General features: G+C 47.3%; 3 protein-coding genes across 3 annotated transcripts in view; 1 reads left to right on the top strand and 2 right to left on the bottom strand.

Moving 5' to 3' along the window:
- Positions 1-1,466, bottom strand: part of rasal2 (RAS protein activator like 2) — an 86,978-nt gene extending 85,512 nt beyond the window's left edge. Inside the window, exon 1 of the mRNA XM_044219688.1 lies at positions 826-1,466. Coding sequence (XP_044075623.1) covers positions 826-952 — 127 coding nt within the window. The 5' untranslated portion in view covers positions 953-1,466. The remainder of the gene's footprint in view (positions 1-825) is intronic.
- Positions 1,467-2,773: 1,307 nt separating this feature from the next.
- Positions 2,774-7,300, top strand: LOC122886968 (zinc finger protein 768-like). The gene is made up of 2 exons (XM_044219742.1): positions 2,774-3,204; positions 4,650-7,300. The coding sequence occupies exons 1-2, from the start codon at positions 3,021-3,023 to the stop codon at positions 5,765-5,767; spliced, it is 1,302 nt and encodes a 433-aa protein (XP_044075677.1). The 5' UTR covers positions 2,774-3,020; the 3' UTR covers positions 5,768-7,300.
- A 4,750-nt stretch (positions 7,301-12,050) lies between these two features.
- Positions 12,051-21,078, bottom strand: part of lamc1 (laminin, gamma 1) — a 78,605-nt gene continuing 69,577 nt past the window's right edge. Inside the window, exons 17-28 of the mRNA XM_044219684.1 lie at positions 20,855-21,033; positions 20,590-20,746; positions 20,165-20,370; positions 19,995-20,074; positions 19,162-19,299; positions 18,906-19,050; positions 18,675-18,824; positions 17,759-17,873; positions 15,641-15,840; positions 15,387-15,545; positions 15,138-15,237; positions 12,051-14,706 (exon numbers count right to left, since the gene is read on the bottom strand). Of these exons, the coding sequence (XP_044075619.1) occupies positions 14,450-14,706; positions 15,138-15,237; positions 15,387-15,545; positions 15,641-15,840; positions 17,759-17,873; positions 18,675-18,824; positions 18,906-19,050; positions 19,162-19,299; positions 19,995-20,074; positions 20,165-20,370; positions 20,590-20,746; positions 20,855-21,033 (1,886 nt within the window). The 3' untranslated portion in view covers positions 12,051-14,449. The remainder of the gene's footprint in view (positions 14,707-15,137; positions 15,238-15,386; positions 15,546-15,640; positions 15,841-17,758; positions 17,874-18,674; positions 18,825-18,905; positions 19,051-19,161; positions 19,300-19,994; positions 20,075-20,164; positions 20,371-20,589; positions 20,747-20,854; positions 21,034-21,078) is intronic.

Below are 21,078 nucleotides of genomic sequence, written 5' to 3'. Positions count from 1 at the left end.
ACGGTGGGAAGCAACCTCCGGGAAAAGGCCGGCAGACAGGCGGAAAGGGCAAAAAATAAGGTGAGAGTGCAGGAAAGCTGCGGAAAGGGTGCAGGCCGCCTCCCGTCACGGGTTTTTGACTCTCGAGGTGATGAAGACGTGTTTATTAGCGTGATGTGCCGAAGGTTTAATAAAGTTCAGCGAATGACTCGTCTCGTCTCGTCGAACGCCACCACTGGTTTCCTTCTTGGCTTGTTCTCCTTTAAAAATGGCTGAAGGAACGCATGCTTACTCCCCCATGTTCCAGTCCAGCCATTAATTTATTGATTAATTTTGATTTAAGATTTTAAAAAAAAAAAGTGATTGTTTTGGTTTCATGCAGAATTCATTAGAGAACTAAAAACCTTCACTTCTTTCTGCTCTGGTCTAAACAGCTGAGGGTCTATTTTGGGAGACCCTTGTCATGAGAACTATTAGGAACCACTGGGTTTAAGGGCCTCATGGGGTCCAAGCCACCCCCAACCCCCCCAAAGTGATCTTGGGCAGAACACTAGATCCTGAACCCAGCTGGGGGTTGGGGTGCTGCTGCTCTGAGGCTGACCTCTGACCTCTCTGGGGCTGACCTGCTGCCAGTGTGGGTGAAGTGAAGGTTAACACCAGCAGCAGCAGCAGCGGCGGCTCCGGTTACCTCACAGCCGGTGCCGCCATGGCCTTGGCCCGCGGCCGTTACCTGGCTCTCCGGGCTACCTGCCGACCCCCGTTAACAAGACCAGTAGCTGTGGGGTCAGTTAAGTCCCCGTCCCCCCACCCCACCCCACCCCACCCGGGTGTGTCTGTTTTTCTTACCGTAAACTCGGAGCCATCCCTGCTGCTGGGACACGGTGTCCACCAGGATCCGGTCCACCAGGGGATCCAGGAGGCTCAGTCCGCCGTGCAGAGAGTCCACGTCGCCTGCCAGCGAGTCCGTCTCCATATCCAAACTTGCTCTCTCCCAAAGGAAGCCCTCCAGAAGTGGCCGTTAACCGGCGAAAAGCGACTTTTAAGTGTTAAGACGACACGGAAAACCGTTAAAAGTCGGTGTATAATCCGCCACGGGAGAGTTTTGTCGCTTTGACCGCCCGGTTGCTCCTAGCTAGCCGTTAGCTGAGGCGGCGGCAGCCGGTGGCGGTCCGGCAGCCCGGCTGGCTCTCCCTCATTGTTCCGCTCTCCCAGGTTAGCTTAGCGGGGTTTAAACTTCCAAACAACCGGCGTCCGGGAGAAGCGGGGCGCCCCTTTCCCTCCTGCCCCGGAAATGTAAACCCAGAAGCCGCTGTTGAAGTCCCGTGCGAGCCGCTGGAAGTGAGCAGGCTCCCGGTGCGGTCAGTGTGTCTCCGGCTGGCTGCCCCTCACTCTGCCGCCGCCGCCGCCGCTCGCAGCCGCCTCTACAGACCCGGGGGCGCGAGCCCGCGACCGGGCGCGCTCCCGCGGGACAAGGGGGGCGAGAGCGCGCATCCAAGTCTGGGTGAAGGACGAGCAGAGGTGCAGGAAGTACTCAGCTCCTGTACTGCAGTAAAAGTACTAACACACACTCTGTACACACACTCTGCTGCAGTAAAAGTACTAACACACACTCTGTACACACACTCTGCTGCAGTAAAAGTACTAACACACACTGTACACACACTCTGCTGCAGTAAAAGTACTAACACACACTCTGCTGCAGTAAAAGTACTAACACACACTGTGAAAACACTTAATCATCTTACAAAATGAAAGAAAAAACAACTTTATGAATGTATGATGATGATGATGTAACTGCTTCATTAAGATGAAGTCAACATTTTGAGCTAGAAAGACAAAACTTTCTAAGTCAGAATTATCAAAAAGCCCAAATGTTGAGCAAAATGCTTCATCTGATTATCTTTAAAAGTCATAGTTTTGACTTCGTGTTGCTTAATTTTAACTTTCACATCACATGTTGGATCTATGACGTCAGAGTTTTGACTTCCTACCTCAAATTTTGCCTTTACATATTTAATTTATTATTATTATTTGACTTGGAAAGTCACAATTCATGATTATCTCACAAATGTTGACTTTAAAAGTCATAGATTTGTACTTTGAACTATACTACACACGTATGATTTTGACTTATGTCCTCGTTTTTACTGAAGAAGAAGATCAAACTGGTTTTATGAGCCAGGACTCTGACTCCACCTGCTGGTTTCTGCAGGAAGTCACAGCAAACCAGCTGCTCTTGCATTTAATGCAGAATAAATATACGAAATAATATTGTACATATATATAAATAACATGAAAAGGCCCATTTTGCAACAGACAAATAATAATAACACGACATCATTTGTTTGTTTTAAATTTCTTTTATTTGTTCTCTCTTTCTACTCATCTTCATCATGCTGTGTGTGTTTTTGTTTAACCGCAGAGACTAAATAGCTGCATTTTACTGCCCGAATCTTAAATTATTGTATAAAAATACAATGTTACATGAGTGGGCTATAAAATGGTAAAGGTAAAAAATAAAATGAAAAAACAGAAAAATAGATAAATGTGAAAGCAAAGTAAATAAAGAATATAAAAGAGATCTCGGTAATAAATAAAGATTGTGTATCCGTTAAAGTGTGGCAGTTTAAAAACTGTTTTTTTTTGTTCAAAGAAGAAGAAATAATGACATAATTTACAGGAAAAACAGAAAATTGAAGGTTTAATTGTTGATTTTATGAATGCAGTATTTAAATAAAATATAATAAATAATAATAATAATAATATAATAAACCACTGAGATGAAAACAAAGTGTATAAAAGTAAAAAAAATAAAATACTTAAAGCGTAAACATAAAATACAATAAAATAAATAAATAAAATAAAACCTCTTGAGTCATTGTTGAGGTTTGTGGGGAGCTTTTATTCTGAAAATCGTGTGAGCGAGCGGAACTTCCGCAGTGAGTTGAAGACGCGTGACGTCACGGCGATCAGCTGACCCGCGGTAACGGTAACCGGGCTCCGCGTCTATTCGCCGTTACCGCCGTGGCCCGCGCTCCAGGATGTCCAGCCTGCGCGTGCTGAAGGCTCTGGTTACCGAGAGGTTAACGGCGGCGGCGGAGGAGATCCTCGCGCTGGTGGAGAGCGTGATGGCGGAGCGCGAGGCGGCGCTGATCCGCCTGTACAGCCCGGCGGAGGGGAAGCGGAGCCCGGGCACAGAGCCGCCGCAGAGCCGCGGGCTCGCAGGTCCAGTTTCTCACATTTATAAACACTTATAATTATATATATTTCTTGTTTTTCCGACAGTTTGTTAAGCATTTAAAAGCACAAACTGTGTATTCTGCAGTCATGATAATAATATTTCACCATGAAAACTGAAGCCATTACATTCCTCTAACTTTAATAATTCATAATAACCATCAATAATGACGCAAAGGAGGTGATTGATAGATTAAATAATCCGTCATGTGTTAAAGCCTTCAGATCTTTACTGTTGACTAAATAAGCAACAATCGATAGCCTATTTTTTATTAATCAAAGATTCATTAAACATTAAAGATCATGATGTTATTTCATGGTTTAATCTGCTTAATAATTAACAGAATCATAGATCATTAATACATCGATAATAAGGGGGCAGTAGCCTGAGCAGCAGGGCCGGATTTACCCGCTGGGGGGGTTCTGGGGCAACAATGAGATGCGGTCCCTCACAAGTTTTTGGCCTTTGATATATTTGGACCAATGTAATCATTAAAGTTTTAAATCAAAAGGAGGCAGGACAGCGTCCCGCCCGAGGGCTGGTTTCTATAGTAGTGCAGTGACTCCTCTGTTTGTTTGTTTGTTTACTTGTTTGTTTACATCTTGAGAGCAAGGTGGAAGTGACATACAGAAACATGTTTATCGATTTTTCAAAAGACCATAACTCCCCACAAAATCCCCGACAGTGCAGCCTAATCCGAAAGGATAGAATAAATAACAACAACAGGAACTGTAATAACAACAATAAATAAACAAACAAAAAGAGAAAGGACACCTAACACTCGTGGATTTACCAGGGAGGGGTTTTAGTTTGAGATGAGACCTCACTGCGTCCCAGGTGGAGCATCAGATCGCTCATCCATAGCGAGGCGTTCGTGGTTTGGGGGGGGTTTCCAGAGCAACAGAATCCTCCTATGGGCAGGAAGATTCACGACGATTAATAATCCGTCAGTCGGCCGGCGCTATGCCGAAGACAGCTGAGTAGGCGTTGGGTCGTAGATTTGGGTCTAGCGCCTGCGAGAGGGTCCTAAAGACCGCTGACCAATAATCAGATGAGGAAGGGCCTCCGTACGTCTATCTTTTAAACCGAAGTGCAGTCGAGAGACGACGGGGTTCGAGGTGTAGGAAGGGAGGGACGTTAAAAGTCACGATTCATTTTCAGTTTCGCGGCAACTTAGTTTTGGTGTTTGGACCCAGTGTAAGGTTTCCTGTATTTCGGCCGCCCAGTGATAATGAAGCAGGTTTGGTAGAGCCAGTCCGCCCCGGGACTGCTGCTGCTGAAGGAGTCCTTTTTGTATTCTACGGGCTATCGGGAAATATCTGAGCTAATCGGCGAAAGCACTCGGTGCTGTGGACCCTCAGTCCACACCGAGTCCGTCTTCTTTGAATCCCAGCCTGCGGTTTTACTAAACCAGACTCTCTTCCTTCTGCAGACGCTCAGCGGCTCCACGGCTTCGACCTCCAGCCTCGGCAGCCTGACGAGGAGCAGCAGGAGGAGCCTCCCGCCATCAAACAGGAGCAGGAGCAAGAGGAGGAAGCGTGGAGCGGTCCCGAGGTTCCGGCTGACGCTCCTCAGACGACGGGACAGCAAGACGCCAAAGTCTTCGTCTACGGCCCGGAGCGTAAGAGCGAGAAGGTGGACTCCCCGCCCTCTGAGGAGGCTCTGAAGGCGGAGCTGAAAGATGACGACGTCCTGCCGAGCACTTCCTGTGAGCTGACTGATGCTCCTGCAGACCTCCCCCCTCCTGCAGACCTCCTCCCTCCTGCAGACCTCCACCCTCCTGCAGACCTCCACCCTCCTGCAGACCTCCCCCCTCCTGCAGACCTCCCCCCTCCTGCAGACCTCCTCCCTCCTGCAGACCTCCACCCTCCTGCAGACCTCCACCCTCCTGCAGACCTCCACCCTCCTGCAGCCGCTCAGAGTGAAGACGCTGACGGCAGCAACACTTCCCGTCGCTGTAAAGTTTGCGGCAAGACGTTCAGCTACCGCGGCTCTCTGATGAACCACGCAGAGATCCACGCCGACGACGAGCACTGCTTCTGCGGCGTGTGCGGCAAACCGCTGCCCGACGGCGAGAACCTGCTGGAGCACCTGCAGACGCACGTCAAGATCCACATCTGCCAGTTCTGCGGCAAAACCTTCTGGCGGCACGTCGACCTGGCGGTGCACACGCGCTGCCACACCGGCGAGAAGCCGTTCAGCTGCAGAGTCTGCGGGAAGGGCTTCAGCCGCAAGGGCAACATGGCGATCCACATGAGGACGCACACGGGCGAGAAGCCGTACCGCTGCGGCGTCTGCGGGAAGTGCTTCAACATCACGTCGTCCATGATCCGCCACTCCAGGACGCACTCCGGAGAAGCCCTACAGCTGTCACTTCTGCTTCAAAGGCTTCACCAACAGCTCGGACATGAAGACCCACATGAGGACGCACACCGGAGAGAAGCCCTACACCTGCCCCGTCTGCGGCAAGGGCTTCACGCTCAGCACGCCGCTCAAATACCACATGAAGCACCACACGGAGGAGCGGCCGTACTGCTGCAGCGAGTGTAGCAGGTGCTTCAGCGACATCTACACGCTCCGACGCCACATGAAGACTCACGGCGAGGAGAAGGCGTCGTGACGAGACCGGCTTGCGTCGCCACGGGGACTCTCGGGAGCGTGGCTGAATCCGATAGGCTGACAGAGCCTGTCAGTCAAGGCTGAAGGGCCTCCGAACATCCGCCATCACTGCAACACGTCCCCTGTGCCGTTTTTAAAACCAGAAAACTACGGGTTTATTTTAAAACAGAAGTCTTAATTTTATATTCTTTAATGAAACATCAAGATAAAGTTGTGATTAAGAACTTTTTTAATTGAATTTACGAGTTGTTGCTTAGCAACAAATGAGGGCTGGTAGGAACACACCATTACTGTTCGCATTGAAGAAGTCGACCTGGTGTTTCCATCACAACTGTCATGGTGGACGACTTCTTCTCTGCAGACGTCTCTTTTAATAACCTTCATTCTTCTGACCAGCTCGGAATCACCGTTTCTAAGTGGTAAAAATATGTAACAATAAAAAAAATAGCCAATTTGGGCTTTAATTCAATTTATTTGGTGTAACTGGCAGTAAAAACCCCTTGAGATAATTTCTGAATGCTCTCAAGACAAAACAGGACGTTTTTCCCTCATTCAGCGTGAATACAGCGAGTTAAACACAGCGTGATCGATGTTCGGATGTTACAAATCACCATAAAAACATCGCGTGACGGTTGAAAAGCTACCACTACTAGCTTGCAACTCCCGTGGACTGCTACCAGCTAAGCAGACGACTTCATACTGCTGTGCACACGTTAACATGCAAAACAATATGTGCTAAAATACCAAACGGTGCAGGCCAAAACCCTCAGCAAGTTAATACCCAAAAGCTGCCAACTTCCTGAAATGGAAACACGGGGGCGTTAGGTCTGTGTGAGAAACCGACCTAACGAGGATGCAGTGTGGGATGAGAGGGGACATTAATTAGCAATGAGAGCAGCGTTTTCTGCTTACTCACCAAACTTCATTCATAAATCCTACGGTTTTGTTTGTCTGGGATGCCACCTCCTCCAAAACACCAAGGGACTCTTGATAAGCTGGATTAGTCCAGATGGGACGGCTTTGAAGGGAACAGGGGAGTTGTCAGTTCAGTTATGGAAAGCTCAAGGGACAGTTTAAAGGTCATGTTAATCAAAAATAGAGAAAATATTGACGGCGATGTGTGGAACCATTAAGGATTACATAAAGATTTATTCCCGATAGTCTTAAGGGATCGTTTCTTTTAAATAGTAGTTGTAATAGCCGTTTTATAGTGATTTATTGAGTAGTAATGATGATGTCTTCTCCCAGTTCCTGACCCGTATTCGTCCAGTAAAAACATGCTTTTATATTGTTTTGTTTTTTTCACAGATGCCGTCCTGCTTTATTTTGTTATCCCAGCCATAACTTTGTGTATATGACCTTTTATTTGAGCCAGCTTTCTCTGCTGAAGTTGTATGTCTGCGATTCCAGTGACTGTATTTCCTATAAATCTGAATTAAAACTGGGAGATGTTTAGAAAACGGATGGGCATTTTGTGTGTTTATCAATTGTAAGTAAAGTGAACAACGTTACAAGCAAGGTTTAAAAACCACAGACCGTGGGGTCACAGCACGGGTCTGTAAACACTAATGACTAAATAAAGAATAAAATAGAAATAACAGCACATATATGTAAGTACAGCAGAACTTTGTTTGGTTACACATCTACTGAACCTGTATATAAAAGACTCTGTACATATAATGAAACCCATACAACAGGATCCAGCGTTACAAAAGGCTGCCGACATTAAAACCTGAGAGGAAATTTCACTTTTAGTTACCGTTTCTTACATCAAATGAACCGACTTGATGCTGTGGGAGAGACACTTGAAACTGAACCTTCAAAATATTTACTCCACCGTTTGTACTGCCGGCCGGCCGACCGACCAGGATTGTCGGCAACACAAATGTCAGATATTTCACCGGTGTTTCTTCTGTTCCACTGGTTGATTTTAAATGACCGTCCCCCGTTCAGCAGCAATGCAGAGAAACCGAACAAAGCCACATGAGTTTGCCTCAGTTTTAATGGACTTCGATAGTGAAAATAGGTATTTGTCTGCTTCTACCTTTGCGGAACCGGCAGAGATTAAAGGGTCCGAACAGCTCCTCCACCTCTGTCTAGTCTTAGCACAATGAAATCACAACGTACTCGGAAAGACACTGTGGTACAGCTTGTAGAAGACGAACCTTCAGCCAGGAAGACCGCAGACACAGCCCCCCCTCCTTTCTAAAGCGCTAAAAGACGTTCAGCGAACGTGATCTCTTATTAAAACAGATCCAGGAGCGGCTGAGGGCTCGGCGCCTCGCTCAAGGGCACGTTGAAGGCGGGATGTTTTTATTGTACTTTCTCTCCGTTCTGGTGATTATTAATTACTGCCGTGTGTATCAGAAGTCGTTGACCAGCTAGAGATCCCTGAAAAAGGTAAACAAAAACAAAAAAAAAAAGGCACCGCCGCTAACCCACGACAGGGACCGAGTCCACGGGGTCACGTCGAATCCACCACAGACAAGCTGCAGTCCGAAGGGCCTTCCTCCTCGTCTGTGGGGCGGACTCGAGGTCTCTTGGAGGGCCTCTTTACTGCGGTTGGCTGTAGGAGCAGCAACGGGCTGTCCAAGGGGAAGGTGAGGGTGCACACGCCGCAATCTCTGCTGGGCGCCGTCGCCTGGGTCGCTTCAACGCACAGACAAAGAAGTTAGTAATCGGAAACTAAGATTTACATTCAAGACAGAACCACAAAATGCTTCACAAAGAAATACAAACGTTATTCTTTTTATTTTGAAAAAGTTATATATGACATAATTTACACTGAAATTCTGATTCGAAACCTGTTAAAAATGAAAGAAATAAACAGATAAATTAGAACTTGTCTATGTACTGAAGTTGAATAAAATGCATGCACGCTATGATCCTTTCCCACGTGTCCTAATATGTTGTATTATGTTACAAGTTGGGGTCAGGCTGGAGAAACTGTCATTAAACTTTAAAGAATCAATAAAAAGTCTGGATACGACGTCATTATTGCGTAATCTCTATAAAGCTGTGCACGAGTGTTTTGACAGCATGAACAGACCATTACACAATACATCAGTGTAGTTATGTTTGTAAGTCAGAGGAAAATAGACGTGAAGCTTAAAATTTATTATTATTATTTATTCATACTTCTATTACTGCTGTGCAATATCCACCGCCTCATAATCATCTTAATAAGCTGCACTAAACTTGACACTACTCATTATCGCAGTATTACTTTTTACTTATATTATTACATTGTATTATTATACCGTACATACTTATCATCAACCTCTAAATCCACTTTGTACTTAATTAATCTTGCCTGTATTATAGTGTATTGTATATTTTGCTCAGTGCTTCTCTTCCTGTGTGACGTGACAGCGAGCTGCTGTAACGAAAGAGTTTCCCATCAATGAAGTGTTTCTGATTCTGAAATTCAAAAACTAAACTACATTTCACATATGGCTCGATGATACGCAGGACTACAAACCTGTACTTCTGACGGGAGTTTTCATGACCAGCTGCGTGCTGACTGATTTTCTCTCTGGGGGGTCGGTCTGGGAGGCTACGTGTCTCACAGCAGGAAAAACTCGACAAGCGCTGCCCTAAACAGCGACACACAGGGAACACTTTATGCATCCATTATCACAAATATCACTTAAAACAACAAATGTTGAGACAAAAGAAACTGTACGAAGTTCCTGTACTGGGAGCAAAAACACAGCTTTCACATCTTTTAAGTCACTAGGATCAGCTGAAGTTCAGTTGAATGCTTTGCTAAGAGTTGGGAGGTCAAAGTCTTCTGGGTTTATGCCACACTTTCTTCTCCTTTTTCTTAAATTTTCTACAATAATTACTTTTATCTAGTTATTTACTTATCTTCCTTCATTTCATACACGTATACACACAAACACGTGTGGCTTATAAAACCATATTTATATGCAATTTGCCTCGCGGGGGGCTTTACAATCTGTACAGCATACAGCATCCTGTCCTCAGAGCCTCGATTCGGATCAAAACACTCCCCAAAAAACCCTTTAACGGGAAAATTAACGGAGGAAACCTCACGATCCATATTATTATTATCATCAATACCACCATTATTATTATTATATTATTACAGTTAATGTTGTTATTGTCAACAAATCACATGAAGTTAAATTTATATGAATGGCTTTTGATGTACTTTTTTTGCCCTGTGGAGGGCAGTAACACTACAGAGAAGAAGAAGAAGAAGAAGAAGAAGAAGAAGAATGGGGAGGAAGTAGTAGTAGAAGAAGAAGAGTAGTAGTAACCACACCACAGTTAGTGCAAAGCTGCTGTAACTATTCATTAAAGCTAGCCCCGGGCCTATAAGACAGTAGTTTTTTGTTTTTTTTTAAAACTCAGCATCACGTACCAACTTTACTGGAGGCAAACCCCCCATTTTGTGTTTTCTTGGGTCCGTAATAAGCAGCTTCGTCTCCCGGCGGCTACAGTAAAGTCGCGCCCCCATGCTAACCAGACTGAGCTAACGTCGGTTAGCCTAAAGTTAGCATGCTATATTGGTGTTATTGTCAGGAGCTACATCGAGATTATCTGCCTCGGCACACGCTGCAGACAAAAGTGCAGTTTTGTCAACACAATGTAGGCCGGCAGTGAAAATACTGTGAATTATGTGGTTTACCAAACACCGTGACGTTAGCTAGCTTCGGCACCGCGCGTACAGCTCGAGATAAACTACATCTCGCGCACTTTAACGCTCGGCAGCAGCAGCTGCCTTGTTCGTTTTAAACATAACAACTAATAAAGCGCACTTACAGGTTGGGATCCCGAATCTCCAGACGGGCCCAACGAGGTGGGGACCGCCCCGTCCTTCAGGACTAACCGTTTCGAAAATCCAGCATTGAACTGTGCCCGGTTCAGGAAGCAGTCCTCGGTGAAATGAAGGGAACACAGCGACAGGTTTGGGTTGTACTGCCGAGGAATAGAGCTGAAAATTAGCTTTAACCACCGGTTCTTCGCTTCGTCTTCCTTTGGAAGCGCGTACAAGGGGAATTTGCCTTTGCACTGAAGGAAACAGCGTCTTCTCGACATGGCGACAGCACGGAACCAAACAACAGGTGTTGCACCAAAATCTGCGACCCGTCGGATTCTGTGACCCGCATCGGAAGCTAAAAGCCCTCGCGGGGGGCGGGGGCGGGGTTCCTGCCTGATTCTAGCATGTGGTTAACTTGAAACGGTCGCGGGGTTGGTTAGGTTTAGGCACCAAAACTACTTGGTTGGGAAAAGGGATCATGGTTTGGGGCAGGACGCAGAATCTGATGGGGGTCGCAGAATCTGCTGCAACACCAGCCTCAGCGCTACCTAGTTTTGTTTGAACTAACCGCTAGGCGGCCATTTTGCAAATATGTTACATAGTGACAGAGATAAGTAACGGAAGAAGCCGAAACAGCGTGCTTGCAATTAGTTTTTAATGCTGCTATCTTATATTATAAAACCATTATAAACTATATATATATATATATATATATATATATATATATATATATATATATATATATATATATAATTATTATTTTTTTTTTTTTGTGACCCGGACTTTTATCAACACACGTGTGGCGTAGCTAATGTAGCGGGATGTCACGTGTCCTCAAATGAAAATGGATCGATAATGGGTAGGCCACTCGTTTCCATCTTAAATCGGTTTCTACAGCTGTCAAGACGCCACGTATGCGTGCGCGCTCCTGATCTCGCAAGCGCGGCCGTGTTCTCTGTCGGAGAGAAAAACGCCTTTTGGCATGGACTTTGTGACCGCGCAGACGTTTTACATGCACCTGCAGCTATGTAACACTGAAGGGAGAATAATAATATGGCGTCTTTAATGTGTCCAATACTTTGGGTTTATGACCAAATACCTGCTAAACTAATGACATTCCCATCAGCCCCGGCTGTACGCTGTGTTTACTGCTAATTAGCAAATCATTGCTATTGAGTGAAAAAACCATGCATCTCCAAATTTTTCAACCATTTAAAACCCCATTTGTCCTGTCTACAATAAAGGCTTCAAATGTCCCAAAAAAACCCCATTATATTATCTACAAAATGCACCAAGAAACAGAACAACACGCTGATGTTAGCATTTAGCTCAGAGCGCCTCGGTGTTGTCGGTGTGCGTACTCTTAGTGTTGTAAATGAATTTCAAGTTGCCCGACATGTGATAGACCACTCGTTCACAAACTGGTTCCTGTAGTAATTTTTTGTTTATTATTCAAATGTTAAGTTTGGATTTACAGGCACATGGGAACAAACAGGGTCATTCAGGTCCTCGCAGGGCTGGAAACATGACGGAATAAAAACTAGATGCAGAGGAAGTCCCTGCAGGCTGCGCGGCACACAAACATCACCGTCTAAGACAACAGGGTTACGAGACAAATAACTGGTACATTATAACTTAAAATACTGTTTACACATCGTGTCTGCGTGTGCAGCGCGTCCTGCAGAGCGGCCGTCTGGATGGAGGGAGAAAAATAACGGCAAAAGTAAAACAACGGATGACAAAAAACAAGCCGGTAAGAGTCCAGTTTGCCTGGAGACGCTAGGAGAACATTCGAATTCTCTTTCGCTGGTCAGACGGACGATCGCCCGCTGGATATTTCTGGTAGCGTTTGGCTGTTACCTGCTGGATTAGGATCAGTTTTTTTGGAGTTTTCTCTGTTAAGGACCTGATTTTTAAAAAACGAACCCTGCTTTAGTACCGACATGACGAGACGGCGTGGACATTTTTTGTGAAATAAAACGTGGAAGCCCTCGTTGGGACCGTGATTACAAACGAACTTTATATTAAAAAAAGGCACAAAACGCTAATAAAATTAAACTACCGTAGCAACGCGTGACCGAGCTCGTTACCTCCATGGAGCCGAGCGAGTAAAAGTCAGTAAAATGACTCGAGAGGCAGGCAGGAGACGCCATCTTTAAAAACGTCCTGATTGGTAAAAAGGGTCAAAGCTCAAAAAAAAAAAAAACTAAAACAAAAATATTCAGTTAGGTTGAATTAACTTGTGAAAACCCACAGAGAATCAATAAAACACATAATGAAATATTGGCATCGCTATGAGGCAGCAACACTGAGCCTTGTATACAAGCAAGCATATTATAATAATAACATACCACAGACGTTATCATAGATATTTATATATATTTAACCTGGAGGTTTCAGTTGATTGATTGTGATAGAACTCGATGTGGCTGTTTGCATGTTGGAGCTTTACGTCTTAAAAAAATCAGCCAGTCCTGAATCATTTAAGCATATATTTACACAAATAACAAATTCCTCACTCTATATCGTCATAATAATAAAAAACATTCACACAAAAATATAACATTTGAAATAATTATTAGCACCAGTGTATCAGATAAAAATTCTCGCTACGCAAAATGTACAAAGTTGCATAGTGTTGGATTTAGCCTGGAAGAAAGTGTTAATGTGTGACCAGTGATGAGCAGCAGCGTGCGGGAGAACGACGGACAGCGAAACACTCGTTATAACGTCAGTACGTGAAACGGTGTTCGACCGCGGCGAGAAATGTCAGCTGATTTAAAGGCGCACCCTGCGCCTGAAGCCCTCAGAGACGTCGTTTTCGTCTTGCGTGCACGTGACGCGGATTCTCGTGGGAACACGACATCTCGTTCCCGCAAGAATCCGCGTATCGGGCGCATTCAAGATAAAAACTTCTGACTCTGATCCGCGTTGTGGGAACAAGATCAAACTCGTCGCGCTGGATAACATCTTACGATCTTGTTCCCACAAGATAATATCATCTAGCCCGGACTCAAGATCGATACCTTCGATGCGAACACGTATGTTTTTTCCGGACTTCAGAGGCTTCGTGTGCACCAGCAGAGCGGGCGTGGCTTTACGCAACAACAACAACAACAACAACAACAACAACAACAACACGACGACCCAGTGGAGGTGAAAATACTGTTGAAGAAAAGAGAAGTGAAAAACTTCTCCTCTGCTGTTTGTGTCAGGCACCGAAAAATAAGAGAGGATTCCTTCACTGTGTGGTTTCTGAAAACATGGTTTAAAAAATAAAAATAAAAAACCCGCCGAGGATGGCGGCGGTCTAACAGCGTGCAGCCGTAAAACTGTGAAGTAGCTGGCGTGTCTCCAGGCATCATGGGTAATGGCTGGTTAGACACAGAAAGTAAAAGTCCATTCCTCGAAGTGCGAGGAACTTCCTGTGTGGTTTCTGCGTCGGTGAAACTTCCTCTACTGGAGCAGGCGGGTGCAGTCACGTCGGGTTTGTGGTTCTGGTTTTTCCTCTGAGGTTCTTCCAACTCTCTGCACGGCTTCTCTACGCCGCTTTAGTTCATTCTACCGTAACCACGTTACTGCGTCTCGGGGGAGAAAAAACACCTAAAGACAAAACAAAAACAAACAAACAAACAAACAAACAAAAAGCTGCTTCTCTTTGTTAAAAATCGTGAACGTGGTTTGAAAAATTGGCTTCTCTCTTGTAAAAGAAAAACAAAGAATCTGAAAACAAAACGTTTTTAAAAACTGTTTTGGTAAAAGTTGGCGTGTTTGCCAGAGTGTTAGATGTGAAGGGCGGGTGGAGGAGGAGGAGGAGGGCGGGGTTAAGGCTTCTCCAGAGACGGCGTGTTGAAGCAGCCGTCGGGTAACGTGTTCTTGATGTCGTTGAGGTTGGCGATGTCGGCGCGGATCTCGCGGATCTGCCGGTCGTAGTCGTTGATCATGTCCTCCTGGGTCCGCGCCACGTCGCTCAGCTCCGCCAGCTTCCTGTCCAGCTCGCTGTTGGCCATCTTGCCCCTGGCGCTCTTCAAGGACTCGTCGATCAGGTTCAGTTTGCTCAGGTCCACCTTGTCGATGTTTCCTGGACGGGAGACAAAGGTGAAAATGAAACGATCTGTCGGGACTTCAGATCGTCCTGACATCGAGATCATTTATCAGAACCAATCAGAACTGTTCACTCCGATTGATCCGCTCTAAGCCAGCCGTGGAGATGAACACTAACTCTGTTTTATCGCTGCCCATAAGCTCCATAAACCAAACTGTTTTAGGTGTTAGAGACGGTTCAGCGACGTCCTTATCACCATAGTTACAATGAAGTTTGTCTCGCAAGACTGCAAATTCCTGCTGGGACTTATGTGGCGCTGGATAACAGATTGTTTCGCTGTAAAAAACCGTTACTGTAACTTGTTATTCGGTTCATCCAAACTCCGATGGCGGCATTATTTCATTCAGGATTAGCTTCACGGAGATAAACGTGAGTCTCGGACTGTGAGGATGTTGCACTGCTCTTACCCAGCTGATCCAGCAGGGCGGTGATGGTGCTCAGAACCGTCTTTACGGCGCTCTTGGCCTTGCGGGCGTTGTCCTCCGCCTCCTTAGCGTTGTCCGACGCCTGAGAGACAGTAAACAGCGTTGATCCAACACAGAAGCTGATTTCACAGATTACTCTGAGGCCCTTCGAAGTTACAATGTTTACAGCAGTCACCTGAAATGTCTCTATTAACGTAACGTTAGCATTAGCGCAGCAGAACCGGGTCATACCATTCCCGCCAACATCATGTCCTGGTCGGCCTCGGCCTTCTTCCTGGCCAGCTCCTGCTCGGCAGCGCTCAGCTGGTCCATCATGTCGTCGACCTCGTTGTCCAGCTTGGTGGTGTCCTGGAAGGCCTTCTCTGCGTCCTCCTTGGTCTTGGCCGAGCCCTGAGAGGACGCGGGTTTTATTGACAGTGAGGAGGATAAAACCAGTAACCTAGCCAACATACAGTGCGGGTAACCGCTGACAGCAGCCGCCGTACCTTCTGCACTTTGCCGGCGATTTTCTCGGCCTCCTCCGCCTTGTTCTTGGCCTCTCGGGCGTCGGCAGCCGCGTTGCCGAGCGCCGCCTCCGCCTGCCTGGTCTTCTCGTTGGCGGCCATGATGGTGGCGTTGATGGCGGGAATCTTCTTCAAGGCGTCCTCAGCGGCGGTCTTGTTGTCGTTGACCCTCTTGTCGAAGTCTGCAGGAAGTTACGAATGAAAGAGAACAAATCCAGATGAGACCACGGAGACGTTTGGCTGTTTGGAACGGCAAGAATTTACTATGAAACAACAAACACCTCAAAATCCCCCGAATTAATCCTTAGATTAATGTCAGACAGACAGGCAGACAGACAGGCGGTCAGACAGACAGACAGGCGGACAGACAGACAGACAGGCGGACAGACAGGCGGACAGACAGACAGACAGTCAGTCAGTCAGACAGACAGACAGGCAGACAGACAGGCGGACAGACAGACAGACAGTCAGACAGGCGGTCAGACAGACAGTCAGACAGGCGGTCAGTCAGACAGACAGTCAGTCAGTCAGACAGGCGGTCAGACAGACAGTCAGACAGGCGGTCAGACAGACAGACAGTCAGACAGGCGGTCAGTCAGACAGGCGGTCAGACAGACAGTCAGACAGGCGGTCAGACAGTCAGACAGACAGACAGTCAGACAGGCGGTCAGACAGACACACAGGCGGTCAGACAGACAGTCAGTCAGACAGGCGGTCAGACAGTCAGTCAGTCAGACAGGCGGTCAGACAGACAGACAGGCAGGCAGACAGACAGACAGTCAGACAGACAGACAGGCGGTCAGACAGACAGTCAGACAGGCGGTCAGACAGACAGTCAGTCAGTCAGACAGGCGGTCAGACAGACAGACAGGCAGGCAGACAGACAGACAGTCAGTCAGTCAGACAGGCGGTCAGACAGACAGTCAGACAGTCGGTCAGACAGACAGACAGGCGGACAGACAGACAGACAGTCAGACAGGCGGTCAGACAGACAGTCAGACAGGCGGTCAGTCAGACAGACAGTCAGACAGGCGGTCAGACAGACAGTCAGACAGGCGGTCAGACAGACAGACAGACAGTCAGTCAGACAGGCGGTCAGACAGACAGTCAGACAGGCGGTCAGACAGACAGACAGTCAGACAGGCGGTCAGACAGACAGTCAGACAGGCGGTCAGACAGACAGTCAGACAGGCGGTCAGTCAGACAGGCGGTCAGACAGTCAGACAGACAGACAGTCAGACAGGCGGTCAGACAGACACACAGGCGGTCAGACAGACAGTCAGTCAGACAGGCGGTCAGACAGACAGACAGTCAGACAGGCGGTCAGACAGACACACAGGTCAGTCAGACAGACAGTCAGTCAGACAGGCGGTCAGACAGACAGGCAGACAGACAGACAGTCAGTCAGTCAGACAGGCGGTCAGACAGACAGTCAGACAGGCGGTCAGACAGACAGTCAGTCAGTCAGACAGGCGGTCAGACAGGCAGACAGACAGTCAGACAGTCGGTCAGACAGTCAGTCAGTCAGACAGGCGGTCAGTCAGACAGACAGTCAGACAGACAGGCGGTCAGACAGTCAGTCAGTCAGTCAGACAGGCGGTCAGACAGTCAGACAGACAGGTGGTCAGACAGACAGACAGTCAGTCAGACAGGCGGTCAGACAGTCAGTCAGTCAGACAGGCGGTCAGACAGACAGACAGGCAGACAGACAGACAGTCAGTCAGTCAGACAGGCGGTCAGACAGACAGTCAGACAGTCGGTCAGACAGTCAGTCAGTCAGACAGGCGGTCAGTCAGACAGACAGTCAGACAGACAGGCGGTCAGACAGTCAGTCGGTCAGTCAGACAGGCGGTCAGACAGTCAGACAGTCAGTCGGTCAGTCAGACAGGCGGTCAGACAGTCAGACAGACAGTCAGACAGACAGTCAGACAGGCGGTCAGACAGTCAGACAGACAGGTGGTCAGACAGACAGACAGTCAGACAGACAGACAGACAGTCAGACAGGCGGACAGTCAGTCAGTCAGACAGTCAGACAGGCAGGCGGTCAGACAGACAGGCGGTCAGACAGACAGACAGACAGTCAGACAGACTGACAGGTACCTCTGAGGTCGTTCAGGATGCTCTCGGCCTCCCTGAAGGTGGACCGGCCCTTCTTTGCCGCCTCCTCGGCCAGAGCTTTGGCGGCGTCGGCTCGAGCCAACAGCTGATCTGCAGTCTGCAGACAGGAAGAGGAAGCCAGCCGTCAACGACTCCACATCGCAACAGCTGGACGCGAGCCTTCGTGAAGCTCCGGGCGTTTGTCTTTGTGTATTTTATTTACGCTTTGTGTGTTTTTTATGTTGTATGTTGAAGTCTGTGTCTCCTGGCTGTGAGACAATAAAGTTAAAGTTGAAATATCAAAAGCTTCTGTTCACATCTAGAACGGTTCATTTAGGCTCCTTCGTTTCCTGTACGTTTAGATTTTTAGTTTCAGCCAGCGAGGCGACTTATTAACAATTTATATATTCATGCTGTATATGAATATATACTGTATCTAAGTATACTATTCTCCCACAATCACAAATCAGAGATCCGAAGCTGCAGAATCGGTCACATCACTTTGTTTTATTATTGTTTTTATCTTGTATTATTGTTGTCCTAAAATGTTTTAATCCTGGTTCAACCGTGTGAAGCACTTTGTAACTTTGTTTTGAACAGTGCTGTAGAAATAAAGCTTATTATTATTATTATTATTATTATTATTAATAATGAGACACTTTCTCCGCCACGTCAGACAGCTGCTCTGTGAGCGTTAAAGGAACAGGTCAACGTTTTGGGAACTAATCATCGTTCTTTCAGAGAGTGAGATGTTCAAACTGACATCAGTCTCGTGTAAATACAGAGCTGGAGGCAGGCTGTGTTTAGCTTAGCTTAGCATAAAGACAGGAAGTAAGGGGGAAAGTGATTACCATGTTGTGTTACGTCTGTTTAACCATAAGCTTGTTTTGTGTGTGCAGATGCTCCTCAGTTCACGTACCTGCTGCTCACTTTTGCCTTTCTCCAGCAGTTTGCGGACTTCCTGCTCTTTGCCCTTCAGGTCGTCTCTCAGGTCGTTGTACTCCTTCTCCGTCTTATCGATCAGCTTGTCGAGGTCCGACGCCTCCTTCTTGATCTTACTGGCTTCATCCTGAAAACACGCAGACCGGTCAATCATCCGGGAAGTCAAAAAAACGTACATTAGAAATGCCGGCAGAGAACTCTGGTTCACCTCCAGAGCCTTGGTGTCGAACGGCGGGAGGCTGGTCAGGTTGGCGAAGATCTTCAGAGCTTTGTCTCCGGCGTCTTCAGCCTCGGCCTGAACCTTGTTGGCCTGTTTCTCCAGATTCTTCGCCAGCTCCTTCGCCTCGTTGTACCTGAACACAACAATTGGAGCAGATGTTACGTTCCAGTAGTTATTTTAATTAATGTGTGGAACGCCGACGGAAAGCCTTAAAGGTCACAGAGGAAGCTTCGGCGTGACGCACTTCTTGTTGAGCTCGTCGATCTCCTGACTCGTCTTGCCCTCTCCCTCCAGAGTCTTCAGCAGCAGGTTGTACGCTTTGGTCGACGTGTCGTTGGCATCTTTGGCAATCTTCTCGATCTGATCGGCGTCCATCTTGTGCCTGAGAAAAGCACAGATGCATCAAAGTGTTACAGTGCCGATACAATGCCGCAGTTTCAGTACGAAGCTGAAGTTGTCAAATGTTAAACATTATCTAATTAAACAGACTAAAACTGACGACGGTATTTAAAGCAGGAACTATCTGATCAAAGGATAAGTGAGCAAGATTCACACCTGGCATTAACATGGGATATGTGTTTGGATAAAAACACGTTAATGCAGCATCTGCAGGTGATCTGGTGCATCTGTGCAGCGCGACCACGTCAAACTTACGCCCAGCAAGGTGAAAGCTCACATAACTCCAGTTTCGATCACAAGTCTTTATACACAATCCTCAATAAGCAAAAAAAAAAATGTATGTAATGTTATGTGTATAGAAAACTAATCTTTTACAGGAACAGGAACAAGACGACGACAACAAAGACAATCTGAAGATCAAGATGTTATTCTTATTTCCCTCATTTTTAACGGTGCGTTGCTGCTGAACTGAATTAAACGCTCTTCAGTAGTCAGACCTTCAGAAGCTTGAAATCTTTAAAAGTTGTTTCTAATCCTACAACAAACAACTCTTCTGCTCTTTTCCTCATTTCGTGAAAAACATTTTCTTCAGCCAACGAGTAGAGCAAAGACAAGAACTGGTCTGACCCCCCCCCGACAGGATTTAGCAGCGCTCTGCTGTCCTGAGCTTGTTCTTACTTATCAGCCAGCGTGCGAGCCTCCTCAGCCAGCAGCGTCATGTTGTTCGGATCTCCGGTGCCGCTGGGGGGTTTGATGTCCTGCAGACGACATCATCAGCTCCGTTAATAAGCTCTCAGGCTCTAGTTAGTTAGACTAGTAGTTGCCGTGACAACAGTGACGTCACTCACCACTTTGCCGATGGCGTCCTTGGCCTTGTCCAGCTCCTGTCGGGCTCGGTCGATCAGGTTCTCGGCGTCTCGGACTCGGTTGCGGGCGCGGTCGGCCTGAGTGCCGGTGTCGTCCACCGTGTTGCGGATGTTCTGCAGTCGGTTCCACTGGGTGGTCAGAGTGTTGTTGATGGTGTTCAGACGATCCAGCAGACCTCGGTCTACATCTGCAGGGTCAAAGGTCACGGTCAGCTGATATCAGGGCGGAGCGTGTTAGCAGCTGAATGGAGACGTACAATCTCTATCGGCTGATAATCAAGAAGACGCTGGCGGTAGAGACGCTGTGCTAAACTCTAATTTCATCTCTACGCAGCTTTTAAGAGTTGGGTTTACGGTGTTGTTGCTACTCGTGGTGTTTTGTTTGGCTCGAGTAAAGCGGACGTTACCTTTGCTGCTCTGAGCCTCCTCCAGCAGCTCCATGATGGCTCTCTCCGCCTCCTTCAGCCGATCCTCGAAGGCCTTGTCGCTGACGGTGTCCTGACCCGAGCCGAGGTTATCGATCAGAGTCTGCAGGTCGTGAAGCTTCTGCCTCTGCTGGTTCACCTGGAGAGAGAAACAATCCGCTCCTTCATCTTTGTGCAGACGCACCAAACGTAAAGAGTCTGTCCTCTACAGTCGTTAACGTCTGTAGCGGCGCTCGGCCGTCCTCACCTTGTCTCTGACCAGACTGTAGCAGGAAGGACACTGCTGGCAGCCCGGCGCCGAGCGGTTGTAGAAGTAATTCTCCTCGCACATGTCACATCGAGCTCCGACGAAGCCGGGCCGACACTCGCAGCGACCGTCCTCCTTACACTGACCCGACTGAGAGCCCTCTGGGTCGCAGTCACAGGCTGCGGGTCACACACACGACAACGTTACAAAACCAGGAACTCAAG

Source organism: Siniperca chuatsi, linkage group LG13, assembly GCF_020085105.1.
Source record: "Siniperca chuatsi isolate FFG_IHB_CAS linkage group LG13, ASM2008510v1, whole genome shotgun sequence".
NCBI classification, from domain to species: domain Eukaryota; kingdom Metazoa; phylum Chordata; class Actinopteri; order Centrarchiformes; family Sinipercidae; genus Siniperca; species Siniperca chuatsi.
The sequence above is the reverse complement of the archived record's forward strand: the minus strand, read 5'-3'. Positions and strand labels throughout refer to the sequence as shown.

Bases quoted from the DNA above. Each gene is read 5' to 3' on its own strand.
- LOC122886968 (XM_044219742.1), top strand. From the start codon at position 3,021: ATGTCCAGCCTGCGCGTGCTGAAGGCTCTGGTTACCGAGAGGTTAACG. The intron at 3,205-4,649 runs GTCCAGTTTCTC...TTCCTTCTGCAG, and splicing joins GCAGAGCCGCGGGCTCGCAG to ACGCTCAGCGGCTCCACGGC.